Source organism: Cnephaeus nilssonii, assembly GCF_951640355.1.
Source record: "Cnephaeus nilssonii genome assembly, chromosome: 2".
Lineage (NCBI taxonomy): Eukaryota > Metazoa > Chordata > Mammalia > Chiroptera > Vespertilionidae > Cnephaeus > Cnephaeus nilssonii.
This window is the reverse complement of record NC_137073.1, coordinates 88881302-88902110: the sequence shown is the minus strand read 5'-3', so window position 1 is coordinate 88902110 and position 20809 is coordinate 88881302. Positions and strand designations below refer to the sequence as shown.

General features: G+C 40.9%; 1 protein-coding gene across 1 annotated transcript in view; it reads right to left on the bottom strand.

Moving 5' to 3' along the window:
• The window catches only part of ADAMTS16 (ADAM metallopeptidase with thrombospondin type 1 motif 16), a 47861-nt gene extending 27942 nt beyond the window's left edge, over window positions 1-19919 (bottom strand). Inside the window, exons 1-8 of the mRNA XM_079787967.1 lie at window positions 19855-19919; window positions 18198-18346; window positions 16772-16944; window positions 14859-14989; window positions 12818-12941; window positions 12144-12388; window positions 10322-10460; window positions 7171-7297 (exon numbers count right to left, since the gene is read on the bottom strand). Of these exons, the coding sequence (XP_079644093.1) occupies window positions 7171-7297; window positions 10322-10460; window positions 12144-12388; window positions 12818-12941; window positions 14859-14989; window positions 16772-16944; window positions 18198-18346; window positions 19855-19893 (1127 nt within the window). The 5' untranslated portion in view covers window positions 19894-19919. The remainder of the gene's footprint in view (window positions 1-7170; window positions 7298-10321; window positions 10461-12143; window positions 12389-12817; window positions 12942-14858; window positions 14990-16771; window positions 16945-18197; window positions 18347-19854) is intronic.
• Window positions 19920-20809: the final 890 nt, after the last annotated feature.

Sequence of the window (20809 nt, the reverse complement as noted above, 5' to 3'; positions counted from 1 at the left end):
AGACCCTAAGGCTTCCAAAAAGGAGGAGGTAAATGTAATCAGAATAGCAGCAGACTCCTTGGCAGTCACAGGAGATGGAAGTCAATGATGTCATGCCCATTAAACTCCAAGGGAGAGAGAATTTTCCCCCTGAACTCTGTTCTCAGACTCTCTGTCACCGGTGAAGCTGAGAAAGTTCAGCTCCCGGAAACTTTCTCAGACAGTGGAAAGAGGTTGTTCCCTGAATGTGGTGTAAACAAAGACAGGCCATGGCCTGGTACAGGTACAGGAAACACTAATCCCTATCACAGAGAAACAGAGGGAGTCGCAGCACAACAGGTTCAAGGTGGAACAAGAATGGTGGCCCCAGGGATGAGGTTCCCAAAAGAAAAACCAACTGAGAGGTACTCTGACATGTCTGACTGTGGGGGAGAGCTGTGAGAAGCCTATGAAGTTCTCACCTCCTCCTTGGCCTGTTCTCTATGAGGGGCACCCACACTCTGCACCCCCTGCTCTCCCTGCTCCCACCTCCTCTGTCTTTCCCTATTTTTTCTTTTAACCCACAGCTCTGATCACCTTCCAAAATGGGCCATCATTTAAAAATATCTTGTGCTTATTGCTGAGTGTGTCTCTCCCCCAATCAGCTCCTCAAGAACAGGGACCTTTGTTCACTCACTAATGTATACCAAGTGCCTGACACATAGGAGACATCCAACTGATATTGGTTAAATGAATCCATACACTATAAATATATAAAGAAACTCAAGGAGACAAAATTCAGGCAGTTAACTTTTGGAAACAATGAAATTTTATATACAGAAAGACAGAATCAGGATATCCTACTTAGCCAGCAAGGACTGATAATAAGGATGTGAATAGTGAATAATAATGGAATGTCACCATATTGGAAGAATGGAGGCCAAGGAAGTTGGTGTTAAAAGTGATGTGAGTCATAAAAAGTGATGCAAAAGGGCTATATCCTCCCTATGACGGTTAAGAGAATAATCTCTAAAACCAATAAATAGAAAAATGATAATTAGGCATACTGTTTAGAAATATTAGAACACATACCAGAGGAGAGAGACAAAGTAACTGAAATTGTTGCCACGGGTTAGTGGGACTGGGGGTGGGATGACAGTTGCAGCAGGGATGATGATTTCTCATAGTCAACTTTAAAATACAATATGCCTTTTAAGATGATCTGCATGCTGTTACTAAATAAAATAAAAACAAAAAAATAAATGTCAGAAGCAAACACCTAGAATTAAGTATTGAATTTTGAGAATTTATATGAATTCTTTTCTGTAGTTCTTTTTTAAATTAAGAAAATATGTAATATCACATCAAAAATAAAAACTCTCTTATTGTTGGAATTTTGTTTGACATAAAAGTGTAACAAGACTGCAGTAATGTGGCAGCTGGAGGTGGAAGTGGAATTTTCACTTGGATTCCTGTTTTGCATTGGATCCAGACAAATGTAAATATTGTAGGAGACTGTTGTCTTTCCTTTGTGACCATTGCATTCCTGGTGACCACAGTCAGAAGCATATTAAGAATTTTTTTCTGTTTCAGGTCGTTTTGCCCTGAAATTATATGGAACCTATAGGAAAACAAATCAAGTTGCACATAAAAAAGTTTTATACTCTCATGTGTCATATTTTTTATTTTGCAACACTACTCCTTCATCAAAATGAGGTCTTGTCTTAAAAGTGGTGTTTTAATTGAAATTTAATTCATCTAAACAAGTGAGTTTGAGAATATCTTTGGCTCTGGGAATATTTTTTAAAAATCTATGCATGCCCATAAAAATGCAATGAAAGATATGTAACATTTATTGGAAACTTCACACACACAAAAAAGACTACTTAAGCAGAAACCCAAGGGGGGGGGGATGAGAAAATTCTAAGATGTAGTAATCATATTCAGACCTGTCAGAAAAATCTCATACCACCTGATAAATACTAAGGTGAATTGCAAAATAAATTATTAAACTCCTGTATCAAGTTCAGAAGTCAATTAGTTTGGTTTCCTTCTTAAGCGAAAGCTCTCTCAAGGTTACATGTGTCACTGTACTTATCTACTCACATTTACTAGTCCTGTGAGGTCAGAGATTTAAAAATTTTTATTTAGTGAAACTCTTATAAAGGCGGGGTGGGGAGGTGGACAAAAAGGAGGAGGACTCTGGTGGTAAACATGACTGAATATGGACATTCAGCACAGGTGGGGCTACATGGGAGAGATGTTTGCAAATCAACACCTTTCAGGGTGGTGTCTAAAGAAGAGTTTTAAATAAACAATTTTAAACAAACAGAATGATTACATATCCTTGTTCAATATTCAATTAATATTCAAACAGCCTACCCTATACCTGACCCACATCTTTCCTTTCTCTTAAAAATACAATACGAAAATACTGGCCTCAAGTGAAACATTGCTGATAAGTTTCAGTCCACAGAATGAAACCATTCTGCGAAGGGGGTTTGTAAGGAGTCAACACAGTAATGGCAACGATAATATGACCATCCAAAGATCAGGCGCAGAGGATCACAGAGAGAGGGTACCTTTGCACGGATTCCTAAGAAGAGAAAACAAGGCTTTTGATCGCAATATTTTTCATCTAAATTGTTCCTCTGCATTCCTAGAAGAATACTGCAGGGAGGGGAAGAGTATACTTTTAGCATCTGGAAAGCATTTCCTCTTGAATCTTCAATCCACTGTCCAGGAAAGCACACATCCTATGGGTTTATGCTTTGAAAACGAGCTAGTTAAGATAAATGACACGAGGAGCCACTCCACTTAGATAAACTGAGAAAAAGAAAGGAAATAAATATCTGTGTGATTTATAGTTCGTGTTTCAAAAGCAAGAGATAAAAATGCCTGATTCATGCTAAAATGAAGATGGAGGCAGCTGAGCTATGGGTAGAGGGAGGGGGTGTGCTGTGCACTGCTAGTCTGTTCCGAGGCCATTGCCCAGCCAGCCTTGCCTGGTGCCAGGAGGAGAGACCTGAGGTTATGTGTCTACTCAGCTGCCTTCCGGAGGAGCAGCTGGGAATTGCCTAAGCCCTGTCATTGAGCCATGATGCTCCTGCAGGCTGGAGCCAACCAGACTTTTTAAGATCATCTTCCTCCAGCAAGGAGACCCCTGGATTCCTCGTACTCTGCCCCCTGCAGAGATTCATGTCCTGGGACCCCCATCCTGCTAATGACCCAGGAGCTTGCCAGCGCTCCAGCTGAGTGAGCCTTAGACACTGCCCAGGCATGCCATTTGGACGCTGATGCAGGAGGTCAGAGGTTCGAAGCAGAAGAGCAGCTTTTCTTTTTTATTTAAAGTACAAATGAGAAGGCTGTGGATTAAGATGTTTTAAAGATCCCACTCCCCAATCCTTTTGGGACCCTCCTACACATGGGACATGGAACACCAGATTGCACCCCACTGCATCCGGCCATCCTGTCCGCTGAGCGAGATGTGAGAGAATGAGCTATTGCAGTCACTCTGGCTTTGGGAGGCCACTAGAGGGACACCACAGGACACCAGGGCTTGGAGAGGGCCCCACACCTCAGTGGAGACAGGCTCTAATAAGAAAAACACGCTCTCATGTTCCGAAATATAAAACTGGGGCTTTCTGCCCACTTAATCAGGAACAAAATATTGTCGGTATTCTGGGCAAGAGAGAAATGTATCTCACATCTCAGAGGGAAACAAAGCAACTTTTTAAATTAAGATCTATTTTCCCAATTCAATTGTTAAAACAAAACTCCACGAGGATTAATATATATAATATAGGTTCATTCTTCTGTGCTTCGTCATTGATAGTTTTGCTTCACAGACTAAATAAGTAACTGATGTGAATTTGTTTCTCCTTTTACAGCAAAATTAAAACAGCCAAGATTTATTGTGTATTTAGCACATGTGCTGTGCTAAGAGCATTTATGTGGATTTCCTCAGCATATCCTTCCCTGTATTTCCCGAATTACGTAGAAGACGTGCAGACAAAGGGGGTTTGCACCTAGGTTGGTGACTACACAGCCCACACCTTTAATCACACACAATCTGCCTAGCACATACAATATTTTGTTTGGCATCACCCAGGCCCATTAAGTCCACTCCAAGCAGAGGTGTGGGATGGGAGCCAGGATGTTTGTCCCACCTGAACCATAGGAACCTCTGGGGCCGCTAGTCCTCCAGCCCCTGCTACTGGCTGGGGTGTCCCCTGAGTTCTCTCCCAGCAGAAAAGCATAGCAGTAGGTTTCCAGCTGGGATTTATATCATCTTCCAAAACTTTCTCTTTTAGGAGAAAATGCACATATTCAAAAATGTGAGACATAAGTCAAAGAGTTAAGATGGGGCCTCTGGGTTTTTCTTAGGTGACTCTGGCGAGCTCTCAGTGTGTTTTCTACCTGCTGCTCCCATACACCAGGTTCACCTTCCCCAGATAGACCCTTCCTCCCGGAACAATGCCTTTCCTTTTGGCACGCAGAGCTCTTACCAGAATTTACCTATAACATCGGGCCTGAACGAGTTAAGTATAGAATACAGGACATGGAAGAACACAGAAATGTCATCGGCTCTAGATCCCTCAAAACCAGAAAGATAAACTGCAGGGAAGGCCAAGTGAGACTATCAATGGGAAGAACAGGGGACTTAGAGGAAAAATTAGTGCCTCCACATATATACATATTTACAACAGAGTATAGGGGAAGTCCAACATCCATTTAAAAATCTTTCTTTGAATAAATCAACAAGTGTGAAACCAAGGGGGAAGCAGAGACATGCTCTAGGAAAGCTTTCGGGAAGAGGCGGGACATTAGCCCACTGGCAAAAGCAATGTGAGGGCTGGACTCCCAGGTGGGCTGTTCATGGGAGGAAGGGTGGTTGTTTCCTGGTTCCCATCTCTGAGGTCTGAGGCTGTGGCCCAGAGTGCAGAATGGGAGAAGAAAGAATGCTGGAGGAGGCTGAAGGGAATAGCAAATCACTGTCCTGGGAGAGAGGAAATGACTGGTCAAGGGTGTAAGGATTGGCTGCCATCCTGGGGTGGCTATGTGAGATGGTGACCTTTTTGAGCAAGAACAGGGGCTTGCACATTTTCTGGCAGTATTTAACAACTGAGCTCTATGTGTGGAATGGGTGATAAATTGGATGTAGCCAAGTTGGGTCTCTGGGGAAGGATAAGGAGGAAGAATTGGGAGAAAGTGTTAAGCCAGCTCTCCAGAGAAGGATGGCAGCACTGCACTACTCATGGACTCTGTACTGGGGAGAGGACGTGACATGCTGGACAGAGAGGGTAGAAATGCTGGCATCCGAGGAAGACATAAGGACAATAGGATATGGGAGCACATGAGCTGCCATGACCGAGGCGGTGGCCAGAATGGAGTGCTGGGACCCAGGTTTCACAGGTGAGGCACATAAGAGTTAGGAGAGTGGCTTAGCTGCACCAACAGAGACCATGTAACCAGGGCTCAACCCCGGGAGGTGGCATGTCCCTTTCAAGAGGAAGCCTGAACAGATAGGAAGGTGTGGTAGCTCTGCTCATTCCAACACCCTCCATCCTGGGACTCCACCCACTTTGCAGGTGCCCTTGCCCACGTGACTAGAGCTGGCTCACTACAGCCAAGCCTGTTGCAGCCCATGGACGGGTGAGAGGAAGAGGAGGAGGAGGCAGAGTTGTTGCAGGACACACATGGAAAGACCTGCTTCACTTCTTCTGTTGGCATCCTGCTGGGAGGGAGGACAGGAGATCCTGGCTGAGGCAATGTCAGTGAATCTGAAGTAGTGAGTCCCTGGCCCCTGAGGGGACAGGTGGGCTGGGAGTACAGGATCTTTCCAGGGATGCCCATCCAGGCATCCCAGTAGGAAGAAAGGTCTCTTGCCCCTTAAATGTTGATAAGTGGCCTCATCACTATCCTGAGCAAGTGACCAGGGACCACACAAGTCAGAGACGAAAGCAGACAGTGCCTCTCACCCTCCTCTACTTTACCATCTTCAGGAAAAGCATCAATTTTATGCTGGGAGGGTCAGTTCAGCAAACCTGGGATCTATATCCCAGCTTATGGGTTTTTAAAATCAAGATGTATAAGACTATTTTGTACGTAGTGCCTTGTCTGTCTGAAGCTCTAGTTGGAGTTAGAATTTAATTTATTAAATTTGTTACTCAGATGATTTTTACATGTGACATAGCCCCGAAAAGATGAAGAAAGTGAGGAGCAGAGAGACTAAGGACGTGCCCAGAGTGTGATGGCTGATGAGAGCAGGGCAGGACCACAGCTGCCTCCTGGGTCCTTCCCAAGCCACCATCTCAGTAAACCTGAGCTTTATTTAGAAATATCCAGCCCTAGCTGGTTTGGCTTAGTGGATAGAGTATCAGCCTGTGGACTGAAGCGTTCTGGGTTCAATTCTGGTCAAGAGCACATGCCTGGGTTGTAGGCTCGATCCCCAGTAGGGGGCATGCAGGAGGTAACCGATCAATGGTTCTCTCTCATCATGGATGTTTCTAGCTCTCTCTCCTTCTCCCTTCCTCTCTAAAATCAATAAAGATATATTTTTAAAAAGTAAATGAAATATATAAGTCAGATGGAAAAAGTCAAGAACCATATGGTTTCACTAATATGTGGGGTATAAAACTGAAAACAACAAACAAACAAATAAAACTCATAGACACAGACAACAGTATGGTGATTATCAGAGGGGAAGGGAGCTGGAGGGGAGAAAAAGGTAAATGGGGTCAACTATATGGTGACAAAGGGAAACTTGACTTTGGAGGGTGAATACATAATACAATATAAAGATGATGTAACATAGAATTGTACACCTGAAACCTATATAATTGTATTAACCAATGTCAGCCCAATACATTTAATAACATTAAAAAAAAAAGAAATAGTAGGAAGGAGACAGAAAGCTGAGAGCTAAAACTTTACTATCACTGCAGTGTACTGTCATCCCTGGCAGCATGCAGATTAAAGTAAAAATCGAAAAGGATGCTACTCTAAGAACTTCCACTGACATTCACAAGATTTTCCAGAAACATTTTAATGCTCGCTTGTTCAGGCAGTCCTGGTGACTTTGGACTCTTTGCTAGTAGGGACTATGTGATGGTACTCAGTGCTTGTACCTTTAGACACAGGAGCTCCTAGGACTCCCCAAGTATATTTGCAAAACTATGAAACTAGTTCCGATGGGCTGGTGGTTCTTACCTGGGAGGACAGGCAGATACTTTGCAAGGCACCACCCCTGTGGCAGGCCGGGTGTTGGGATTGCAGAATGACGTATTTACGTGAAACCTCAGGTCTCTGTAGCAGCCTTCTCGGGTGGTCATCTGCCCTGTATGAAAGGGCGAGATGCATAATAAAGACTCAGGGACATGCCCCATGGTAAAAGGCAGGTGAAGAGCTAATGAAGTTCATTGAGAAAAAAACACACTTTACTGTATTTGCATGTCTTTGTGTTACTGACCTATTGGCCAGCTGTTGATATTCTACTTTTCTGACCACTCCTCATGACTTTTATTAGTGAATTTCATCAGTTTTAAGACACATGCATTTCCCCATTATATTTTAACATCTTTAAAATCAACATGGGTCTTGCATATTGATAAATCAGTAAGTGGTTAAGATCTTGTGTTCATTTATTCAACAAGTATATACTTGATGTCTGGTGAGTTAATTTTTGAGGTCAAATCTGTTTATAGAAGGATACTTGGGATTTTAATTTAAATTTTATTTCCTCAGCCCATATAAACAATAATGGACATAAAAATGAAATTAAATGTTCCTTTGACATTTTTCAAATATCTGAATATTCTGAGAAAATAAAAATATACATAAACAGTACATGTCCAATAGAACATAGGTTTTCCAAGTTCTATTTTTACAGGAGGTGGTAGGTAACTATGCTTTCAGATGAGTTTCTTTTGATGGAATGGGGTCTGCTCAGCCATATAGCTGAACTTTTACAGGTATTATTTCTCTGACTAAGGGCACATCTGTGAAGCAATTTCTCAACAGCACTCACAATCACTCAACTGTTTGTCATAAAGAAATATCATCTAGTCTGCGGAAATGCCAGAATCAAGCCAATTTTCTAAAGTGATCCATATTCATAGATAAGAGAGAAAAGTATGCAATTCAAAGGCAAAAGAAAGACAGTCAGAGAAAATATCCTTTAACTGGAAAGCCCAGAGCTGAACCCTGGCCCTGGGAGGTGGTGAGTGTCATGATCAATGTGGCCAGACTCTGCCTTTATCTTTTCAGAAACCAGCCCTGGCCAGTTCTTTGGAAAGCATTTTGAAATCTTCACATTTTGCCAAAGTATCGGGAAGAGGAGTATCCAGTCTTTAAAAGACTCTAATTTTATCAAAATCTCCAAATTTTCAATATTTCTAACTATAGAATTAATTCCAGCTGTTGCCAAAAGCCTTATAAAACAATCATTTAAGCAAAATTACACAGAAAACTAGAAAATATTACACAAATGAATGCACATTGCCCCATGAGAAACATGCGTCGTTAACTACAGGGAGTGCTGGATATACTGTGGTCCTGCAATACACAAGCATGAAGACCCAAAAATCAGAAGAGGGAAGGTACACCAGAGTGGGGGAATTCCTAATTTGTTGTTCCACTTATTTGTGCATTCATTGATTAATTCTTGTATGTGCTCTGACAGGGAATCAAACCTGCAAACTTGGTGTATCAGGACGATGCTCTTATGAGTTGAGCTACCAGCCAGGGCCCTGATATTGGTTCTTGAATGACAGAAGAGGTGGGGAGCTTTTCAGTTGCCATTAGAGCCACTAGCTTGCTATCCAACTGTACAGAGGGAATCACATTTTTTTTCCCTTAGGATTTCTTAATATCAGAATTTAAATATAATTTGAATATTTTATTCTTAGCTTAAAATGGAAAGAATTAACATATGTCAAGTACATAGTGTTAACTTTTTAGACCATGATATTTTTGTGAATCTTTCAGTTTTTCTTCATTTTCTTCATTTCTTTATTAAGAATATGAGTTCATTATTATTTTTCTTCATTCATTCATTAGATTCTTATTTTATGCAAGTTCTCATTTATGTACCATTTTTATATTTAAATATAGTACTGTCAATTAATTTCTTAATTATTAAAACTGAGAATACACAAAGATGAAATACATTGGCTTGAGTGGAAATTTGTTTCTAAAATATCAGACAGTATTTACTATTTTGTTTCTAAATTTGCAAATATTTACTTGCCACTCTTTACCAGATAGTCCATACTGGCTCTAGCTAAAAATGTCTTCTAGTGAATCAACTTCAACAATCTAAACATGTGCTTAATATTCTTATAGTATTAACATTAAAAAGCCATCCATTGTCTTGTGAGATTCTTTTGAAATGTTGTTTCTTGTCACTTCCACTGCAATTTTAATAAGATTCTTATAATTTCTCTTTGAGTTTCAGTGTACAACTTTATAGCCAATTTCTTTCCACTGAATTTTTTGAACAAGACCATTTGATAAAAAACTCATTCTATATCACTATGCTTTTCATGCAAGCTTCTATTTCTCATTGGGAACATCCTACATAATAAAAAGGCAATATGCAAATTGCATCACTCCGCTACGCCCACGATTGGGCCGGCTGGAGGTGCGGGGGGCGGGACTCAGGGTGGCCGATTGGCTGGCGGTAGGAGCGGGGGGCGGGGACTCGCGAGTCCCCGACTCCCGCTCCTCCCACTGGCCGTTAGGCCAGCGCTGCGGAAGGACCCATGGGGCCGGCGGAAGATGCTGGTGGTGGCTGATTGCGTGGCTGCTGGCAGCAGTTTTCCGCCAGCACCAGTTTTCCTCTGGCCACCCACCGATCGGAGCGCCTCCCGGATCGGAGTTCCTCTCAGGGTAGCCGATTGCGCTGGCGGGAGGCGCTCTGATCGGCGGGTGGCCAGAGGAAAACTGGTCCGGCGGAAAACTGCTGCCGGCAGCCAGGTGAAAGTCTATTGCACGAAACTTCGTGCAACGGGTTTCTAGTGATATACATAATAAGTTGAGTGACTTTCATTTGAATAATCTCATAACAAAATTTTGCAAAAAAACCCTTAAATTAGATGAAAAGCAGAAACCAATTCACTAAAGGATTTCCTCAAAGCTACATGCTAATGCAGATGAACCAGAGAAAGTAGTTGAGGCTTTCAAGTGATACTCAGGACCACTGTTCTCTCCTCTGCTTCTGGAAATATTACTGCTTCCCTCAGGCAGACACCTTGGATGACTCGTTAGGACATGATGAGGACCAGTGTAGTACATGTCACCACTTGACTGTGCTCCGGGCACCTCTGTACCCACTAGCAGGAGAGACAGAGAAGTGACCTACCCCCACCACAGGAAGCAGAGCACTCGGAGCGGACGATGACCCACGTGTAGCTGGGCTGGGCACTGGGCTTCTGCTCACCTCCCCGCCGAGGCACCGAGTATTCCCAGGCAATGCCTGGATTCCTGCCCTGGAGCAGAAGCTACAACATCAGACAGGGATGGGAGGAGGGTGGTGGTGGGGAGAACATAACTAGTTAAAATGGAACCAATAACTACATGATTTGTTTTAAATACATGAAACAATAACAATGTCAACAAAACGTTGTTTAAAATGATAAAATAAACAGTGTTTAGTCTCCAAAATTTGTATTAACTTTCTGAACAGGAATAAACTCCCAACTGGACTCAAGTCTATCTAGTAACTATATAGACATCTGACTTGCCATATACTCAGTGTTTCTTCCACACAAGACTTCAGATGTCTTTGCGTATTAGGTTATTTCTTGCTTTCTCTCCATGTTCCTTCTGATTTCCCTGCAAATCCTCCCCATGAGAGCGAATCAGAAAGTGATATTTAAAAAGCACTGTCACACTTCCTAGTAACAACCCAGGATGCTGAAGTGATGTCATTCATGCCACTGCCAAAACTAAGTCAGAGGACTTCCTAAATGACTGGGTGCCTGTTGGTGTGTACCCGGGAGCTCCAGGAGAAACATATCTTACTAGTCAGGATGATCTCTCAGGCCCAGCATATCTATGAGCCATGGTTTAGGGCAGTGATGGCGAACCTATGACACGCGTGTCAGCACTGACACATGAAGCCATTTCTGATGACACGCGGCCACTGAGGCGGCCGCATGCCGAGGATGAAACATCTGCTGCTCCTGAGGATGAAACATTTGCGAAATAATGTTTTTTCCTCAAAGTGACACACTACCCGAGTTATGCTCAGTTTTTTGGCGAAGTTTGACACACCAAGCTCAAAAGGTTGCCCATCACTGGTTTAGGGCATAACATTGCATCTGAACGCTTCACCTTCCAGTGTAAAACCTGAACACAAGGACCAGTAACCATCTTTTCTCTCATAAGTGTAGCAGATCCACTGATCTCAGTGAAAATGTTATTTATTTATTTATTTATTTATTTATTTATTTATTTATTTATTTTTAAAGCAACATCACCATTATCCTGTTGATAGACATCAGCAGCTCCGAGCTTTAGAGCCATTATGCATCCTTGATGTGATGTTCCAGTGGATAATGACGCTGGCCCTTCCCTGACACCCTGGCACCACAGTCCCCTCCCTGACAACTCAGCTCAAGTCTCTGTTGGTGTAGGGCAGGTTGGCACCCTGGAGAGTGGGCTGTACTGCAAGGCCATTGAGCTGCTCCCCTTCTGACACCCTGAGGCTCTGTGACTCTATTTCCATAGGCACAGTTCCTAATAAGCTGAACTCATTTTCAACCCTGACCCATTGCTCTTTCTCTATGATTATTAAAGCTAATAGCCTGAGATGGTGAGAGAGAAATAATCAAGGCAAGAATGCAAGGTGAATAAGTTTACCACAGGGTGAAGGAAGCAGCTCAGGGTCAGGAGGCACAGACAAAGCCTCTCCCAGCCATAGATCTTACAGAAGAGAAGCAGACATTTGTAAAGACTGACAGATGTGCATAAATACGCATTTAATCCTGCACCAAGAAATGAAGATGATTAAAAAAGTCCACTGACCCATTCAGCCTACGCATTGACTAGTCTTGTTTCTGATGCATTACCTAATTGTAAGCATGCTTCTGTGCACTTAAAATTACACCAATAGCCTTGGACCAACAGAAATGCTATAAGACCCCCAAATCAAGCCCCAAAACAATGAAGCTAAAGTCTACCTCCACGATCAGTGTTTCGTTGGTTGGCCCTGCAGAGGTCAAGCTTTCTGGCTCTCTGTGGGACCGTCGGTAGTCAAAGGCAGTGCCTGAAAACTTGTAGCGGCCGGGCCAGTCCACGGTCCAGTGTCCATTCAGGTAGTATGTTTTGAGGGCATTGCGCACAGCAATGTAGGAGGTAGATACATTCATTTCATAGATGCGAATACTCCGGGCTCCAGAAGGAATGGTAACCATCTGATAATACTCTAGATTAAAGCAGACAGGAGCAGGGAGGATGGGGTATTTCATTCAATTATGCCAAGGCCAAATCTCTCAGCACCTTCAGTACTCCATAACTACAACGTGAGAATCCTATGAATGACTTATTTGTAATTGAAGGTGAGTTATTGTAATATTCACTATTCCTAAGGATGATTCTGATTCAAATAACCTAGCAACCACTTTCTATCAAAACAAAGGATTGAGAGTAAGCAGAAAAGGAGGCAGTTGTGGGACCTGTTAATTTTTATTGTTGACACTATTGCAGACTATCCCCCACCCCCATTTGCTCACCTCCATCCCCTGTCAAGAGTCTTAACACCTGCTGTATTCACTACACCTCAAATTCTTCCCACCAAAGAGCTCCCATTTCAATCTTGTCTCTCAACCGCCACAGACAGCTGTGGCATACTCACGGTTGGTGCGGTGGTGCTTGGCATAGAGGCCCTTGTGCACTGTGCAGTCTGAGTTATTCCCCTTGCACACACCACAAGAGTCTTCCACGGCATTGGATCCAAGGATGTTGTCACATCCAACTCTCTGGGATATTCATGAGGTCACACGTCATTCATGAAAGAAAAGATAACACGAGCAACATCACAAACCTAAAGCAGGAAACCTCCTCCCCGCTATAGTTGAAAATTCCAACACAGGGAAATTAACAAATATTTATTGGATACCCAATATGTGCACAGCAAGACTGCAAATCTACTCTTCAGGTCCAAAGTCAGATAACTTTAAATGTCAAACATAACCTGAACTCTTCAGGATTGCTCACAGCTATTGTATCCTGAGCCCTGAATTGCATCTATCCAACTGTTATGTTGGAAACATGGGTCAAGTGCAGACTGACATAAAGCACTTAATACAAATGACAAGCAATGTGTTCTCACAAGGGTCCACTGGAATGTGCCCTGGTGCTTTTGAATCTCCTTGTTCAATGGCAGAGAAGTAGCACATGCCATGTGGAAGTAATTCCCAGCAGTAAATTATATAAAGGGCATATTTGTTCACCCTCTTACAATCTTAGGAACTCATTATTTGTACAATTCTTGTTAGTTTTATATTTCTTAACAAAGTCTATAGATGTGAAAAAAAATCTATTCAGAAATGAAATAACTATAGTCCACAATCCCTTGCTTGTAATCCATAGGGACGGATACATTTCAGAGATTTTAGGACGGAAATTGACATATTGTGTATATAATGTGAAAGTCCCAGATGGGCCTAGGATAGCAATGATGTTTCTATAACAAAACACAGACATCTTCATACTACACGGTTAAAAGAAAACTATCAAATAGTCTTACATCTGGTCAGGGCAGGTTTTAACCACCAAACAAATTCAGGTCAGCTTATATTTTCCATCCAAACAAACTTTCTATTTCAGAGTATTTTTTAGATTTCAAAATTACAAATAAGGGATTGCAACATTATCATTAAGAATACCTGAAAATACTGAAATATTTAACAAATCAACTACTAATTAGACAAAACAGGTAGAGACTTGAGCATTTTAAAGCTGAAAAAGATCTTATTAGAATCATCTAGCCTAATCTTCATGCATTAAAAAGAATTACACCAAGGGCTTAGTGGGTGGTTCTACTTTACCATGGTATAACTAGAACTTGAACTGAGGTTGTTGGACTCCAGTGAATAAGAATATTGAGTAACTTCTGTATGTGATCTGGTCACACCATCACTTTGTTTATAATGAAATTCTTTCCATAACTTACTTCTACACGTGGCAACAAGCTCCAAGGGTGATGTCCACTTAGTTACTGAGTCTTTCGCAGCCTGTCACCTAAATCCCTCTCTAATAGATGTTGAGGCTACTGGGTCTTCTGGAGACCCCTGTAACAGCTGCAGAGTGGCTCTTGGCTCTGAGTTGTCCCCCGCCTCCACCCCTTCATTACTCTCCACGCTACCGTCCAGCCACTGCATCTGATCCCACGATTCCTCTAGTTCCCAATCCCGGTGACTGATCTACACAGACACAATGATCAAAACCTGACTCCTCATTCTAGCAGCGATTGTTCTTATGAGAGCCCATTCCCCACCCCTCACCTCCCCCAGCACCCCAACCCCTGCCTGGGTACTCTGATGACTGAGTTGGGTCTTACCAACCCATGCTCCTCTGCCTGCCTCCCCAACATTCCCCTTCCAACTCACCCTTTCAGATTTAGCTTGGAAGCTCTCTTCTCCAAGGAGCCCTGCAAATCTCCCAGATCCACATCTAAGAGAGAATGAGCTCTTTCCTTCTCCCTGTGCTCTGCACCTTCAGTGCCACAAACCACTGTGTCTCAGCATGTGTACATCTGGCTTCTCCCCCACTGGGCTGTGACTTGGAAGGAAAGGGCTTGTTTTTTGTCTGTTCTCTCTAGCTTCTTATAGGATGCCTGGCACAAAGCAGACTGTCTGGAGATGTTTGTTGAATGAATGAACGATCATTATTACCTCACATATCCCATCTATACAAACATTACGGCTATCCTCCGAGCATGGAGTCCCATCTTTGACTTTATTTGACAAAGAAAAGAAGAAATCAAATCCTTCTGCGATACAGTAGAGTTTGCATAAGTCCTGATCTTAAAAAGAAATACACACACAAACACAAATAAGAAAGATACTTAAGCTCTGATCATTTTTGCTCTAAATTTTAGATAGACTTTTTTTTTTCTTTTTTGCCCATAAAATAAACTCTCACACAATAATACATTGCAAAGACATTTTTGTATGGTTGTTTCTTTAGGCTTGTTTTTTTCCCCTTTAATTTATTATTATCTAAATGTTCACTGTTACTTTTTACTCAACTCTCTCCTTTACTAGTCTTGGTTCTTTACACAGTGATTGGCACATAGTAGGCATTCAATAAACATTTGTTGATTTGAACTACAACATTACTATTCACTATTCCACTAGTATAATTAATTACTCTCTTGTAGAAATGTGAAAAAGTCACTACCATTTTATAACAATATGTCAAATTCTCACAAATAAAAGGTAACACAAGAATTAAAAGAATTGAATTTCTTAATGGCTAATACAGTTGAAAAATTACATAATATTTTTTAAACTGATAGAGGGAATCACTTTTAGATGAAATCTCCAGAAAACGATGTTTCTATAAATATAATTGTAAAAAAATACTGATACATAAAGAACATGGGTATCATCATATCCTTAAGACTGGGAAAGTTCACTTCCTCTCTCAATACTCCATTTCAAGGGTTTATAATTTATATGGTTAAATACAAACTTTTGTAAACACTATATCCCTTTGTTTTCTCCTTGGTAAGAAGGGAACTGTTTATGATGAACGTTTTGTCTGCCTTAGGAGTTTTCATAGGCTCAAGACTCATCTACAAATATTTTCTTTATTTTATGAGACCCACTTGAACAATTTTAAGATCAAATTTAGTGCTCCCATGATTAATAAATTTATTTACTGAAGACTAGCAAGGTCAGGAATAGCACGTACATTTTTTGACCCCAATTTCAAAGTTCTTTCTACTTTTTTCTCTTGCCTACTTATTTCTCACTGGCTTAATTTTCTCTGAGTTTAAGAGTGAAAATACCACCAGGAATGCTTTGTGTGAAATTGCTGACAATTTTCTTTCCATAATCTACTAACTTCATAAACCTCTCAGCATGAAAATATTATATATTGTGATGAAGTAAGTAAATGTCACATGAGAAGTTCCAACTTATGTATTTCTTGAGTGTTGCTTGGACAATATTCCAAATTTCAAAGAATAAGATGATTAGATGTTCTTTGGACTTATTTTTAAATTATACCACTTAAGCTACCAAGCTCAAGTTATAATTATCATAAGACGAATGCATATTTTTCTCCAACTGAGAGTAAAATCTTACATATGTCACAAATAAACATCTCAGTTTATAGTTATATTACAGATCAAGACTTTCTGAATATAGTATACTTTAAAATTGTCTGATTTTCCAAAAGATACTAAAATTGTTCTTTCATTATTTGGCAATTATGTGTTCATTGGGTGACATGCTTATAGAAATATCACCATCAACTATAAGGATTTGTAATTAAAATAAGCATTGATCCATTGACAATAAGATATCTACTTTGCATTTTTTACCACTTCTAAAATTGAATGGTATTATATACGTGCTCTCTGTTTGGCTTGTTAATTTCTGACCACACAGCTGGTCAAGTTTAGATTAAGATGCCAGTGGCCATATGTCAAATTACCCCAGAAAGGGCATCTGTGACACTGACCTCATATAGGGGTATCTGATCTACCTGAACACCACACCATCTATCATGTAGTTCTTTCAGGAGGAAAGATAATCAACTAGGAGGCTATCACTACTGAGTAGGGTTTGGGATTTACCTTCTACTTGCGTGTAAGGCTTCCACTTGTAGTGCCACCCTCGGAACCGTTTGCTGTTGTATTCCGCACACTGCATGGCGCGGAAGTCAACACTATCCTGGGGACATTTCTGACTGTTGCAAAGCTTCAGAGTGCGAGTGGAGCCCTCACAAAACTTCCCGCCATGGGATGGTCTGGAACACATATTTTGCTGTTAGAAACCTTACATTTTAATAGGGACTTGCCCCTTCCTTCAAATTGGGCTTATTGGAGAGATGTAGCAGATTTGTTAAATTACTTACAGGGGCTAAGTCATTTACTAAGTAGTCACTGATAGTTTCTTATATATTAGCGACATGGGTGGTGTTTCCTTTTCTATTGAGTGTATAGTTTACAATGATGGCGGAAAAGGTTAGAATGTGGTAAGCGGGTTTGTGTGTATTTGTTAATGGCCGCCTCCCAGCCTCCTTCTGCGGGAATAGGGTCAGCATTGCTCCGAATTCCATAAAGGAGGGGGCAATAAGGGAGGTCAGTGGCTCTCCCAGAATTACACAGTTGATAGAAAGCAGAACTGAGAGTGAAATTGAATTATACCACTTCTTTCCACTACTAGCTTCCTGTGATAAGGCCAGGGCACCCGATTGGGTCAGAAGTAACAGTCACCTTCCACTGGTTGGCACTGACAGCAAATGCCCCAGGTTCTCTGCTACCCGCTCAGAATTCATGTGGACCACCAGGACGAGAGCATCCTGTCCATGCAGGAACCTATTGGATCTCACATGTTACAGCCAGGCCTGAGATAATGGCAATATGACATATCTTAAACAAACCTAGGCACAAAAAGAGGATTTAGAAATCCATTCACTCCACTGTACTGGTGACTGCATTTAACATTCTTGTCATATAACAGGAGGCCACAACTAAAGCACATGTTGGAAAGGTGAATATATATGATGAAAAATCAAAAATTTGTTTTTATCACATACTGCATTTAACATTCTTGTCATATAACAGGAGGCCACCACATTTAAAGCATATACTGGAAAAGTAAATATTTTTTATGAAAACCAAAAAATTATTTTTTTTTCAAATAAAATAATTGTTCTTATTGATTCTTATTCATTTTTATTCTCTATACTTTTCTTATGATTTTTTTCTTTGCTTTAGGCAGGCCCTTGGCATTTCAAGTAAACATGGTTACAATCCAATTTTGGAATATCACTGTTGGATCTATTACTTTTTGCTATGTTTAGATAGTTATAAGCATCTCATATCAAAGAAATATTGTTTTAAAATTGTTTGAGGGAAAAGGCTTTCCTACTTAATTTTCTTACAATAAAATTTGAAGTACAGAATGAGTACGACTGAGCTCAGGTACAGGCACTGTTTGAAAGGCTAGTGGCAGAGAGATGCTCACTTGTGAGTTGGGAAATTCAGACTTGCTTACTTGGGATTAGCGCAGAGGCGGTCTCTGTGGGACACCCCTCCTCCGCAGGTCCTGGAGCACGGTGACCAGGGAGACCAGTCTGACCAATGACCGTGGGTAGGCTTAGGGCCTTCGTCACCGTATTTCACACACTGCCCTCCACGGCACCACTAAAAGTTAAAAAAAAATAGTAGATAAGACCTCATGGATCGATAGGTGGATCAGCACTCTTGCAATGCTCAATGCTCAGTCATGGGGAGTCTGGTACCATAAGCAGACATTCTTGTCCCTAACCATTAGTAGCACATCATACAAACACACTTAAGGATGCTTCTTTTGTCTTTCCAAACCTATCATTGCTCTATAAATCCATGTAAATGGAACATAAATAGAAAAAACCCCAGCTGAGCTGCTGGAACTTGACACATTTAATTAACTAGTGTTGCATAGATGGTCAGCTCTCAAGTGAGTGGACGCTGACCTCTCCTGAAAACAATGTGCTTTTCACATCTCATTTTCGGCTGAGACCGAGTCTCAGGTAGAGAAATCCAGCTGGAGGTTCCACATGACTCAACACCTTGTCATTTCTAGTGGGTGGGCTGTGACTTTGCTCTAAGGCACCTGGACTCAGAGCCTGGAGGTCATAACTGATGCACGTCAGAGGTCACAGGGCTTTCTGAAATGAAATAATCTGCACAGAGCTTGTCTGTCCCTGGAGATGCTATCAGCTCCCCTTTCTCAAGAGAAGGGCCCATCAATGTGGATTCATGCTAACATCTACATGGTTCCTTCACTCCCACCCTACATAAAGGCTACACAAGATCTCACATTGTGTTCAGTGGTGTTGGATTTTCTACCTACAGCTTGGTGTAGACCTAGGCCTTCTGTTGAGAGGAGGGAAGTAACTGCCTTGTTTCTTGTGGCTGGCAGAGCCTGTCCTGTGGGCTGCGGGTAAGGGGTAGGGCAATTTAGAGCCACCTGATTTGTTCTGAGAGAAAAAAATGCTGTTTTTATAAGAAGCCAGTAAAAATATTTCAATTATTAATGATGTATTGTTGCTATTTGATCATTGTTGGCACACGGGGGTGACAATTTCAAATAGTTTGATTCATTATTATTTAAGAAAGAAAAATTAAAATTTTAAAATAAAAGTAAGTCTGAGGACTCAAGCCTCATCCATTGAATTCTTTGATTCTTTGCTACAAGCAAAAAAAAGTCTCTCTTTCATTACTGCCTTCCCTCACCCCAGCTGAAAAAATGAAGTCCCACAGCCCTGACCCCTCTCAGCTCCATGAGGGGCACATGGCTGGGAAAAGGTCTCCAAATCTATGCTCTGTGGCTTTAACATTACTACTTAGTGCTGGATCTCTAGGTGGTTAAATGGTCGTTAAGGGTTTAATGTTTCCCCTTACTAAATAGGTTCAGCCGTCACCTTTGCCTGAACATTCACATCTCTTAATTCCAGCTAGCTCATCAATTATATCATTGAACACAGTGGGAAAAAAAAAAGTCCTCTTCATAATATCAATATAAACACAATCTTTTGACATGTATAGGTCTGCACATATTTATGAGAAAGAATGGCTTAAAAATACCAAGATAAGATGAGGAGAGATGAATGGGCTGAAAGACTGACATCTAAATATGACAATGTATGTGCCTAAGATCAGCATCCTACCATGTCATGCCCACAAATGGTGCCTTCTGCTGCTGGCATAAATTTAGTCTCACACTTCCTTCCAATCCGATGACACCATAGGGCTTTACAGATATCCTAAAAGGAGAAGAAAGGTCATCAGTATTACAAATGACCCATGATAACTTATCAATGAAAACTTTAAGGGGAAGCAACTGATATAAATTAAAACTGATATCTACTTAGCAGTAGATGCATAGATAGAGAACCCTGAAGACTCATGTTCTAGATTTGGTTCATCCCTGAATTTTCGTTTTTCATCATAAATTTAACAAAATTATATTTTCTAAACTAATAAGTTAAATATATCCCTGGCCTGGTAGCTCAGTTGGTTCAAGTCCCATATACCAAAAGGTTGTGTATTTGATCCCTGGTTGGGGTCATACAGGAGGCAACTGATCAGTTTCTCTTTCTCTTTCTCTTTCTTTCCCTTCTCTCTCTAAAATCAATCCTTTGTTGAGGTTAAAAAATTAATAAGTAAAATATGCCTAATCCAGACATTGCAGACAACTCCAAAAAAAAAAATAAAATTAACAAAACAATAAAACCTAACATATTATAATTTATCCTTGATCCCATCTTTCATTACGTTCTCCAAGTCTGAATCCCCAATTTTCAAATTAAAGAGGATTATGAATCTTGCTGCATTGTCCATTGATCCATCCATATATCCAGAAATAAATCATAGAGTTAGAAGACCCTTGAAATATCATACAATCCTTGTTACTGTTTTTCAACATATCAAAAATCATTTGATACTTTGATACCCTATTGATGTAACTGTCTGCCATCAGATAAAACATGACACTCTATTCTGAAAAACAAATAAAATTTCTAGTACTTCAAAGAGTGAGATAATACAGTAAAAATTAAAACACAACCAAAAAAACAAAAATAATTACTCCTATTCTATTACTACTTTTATCATACTTTGACT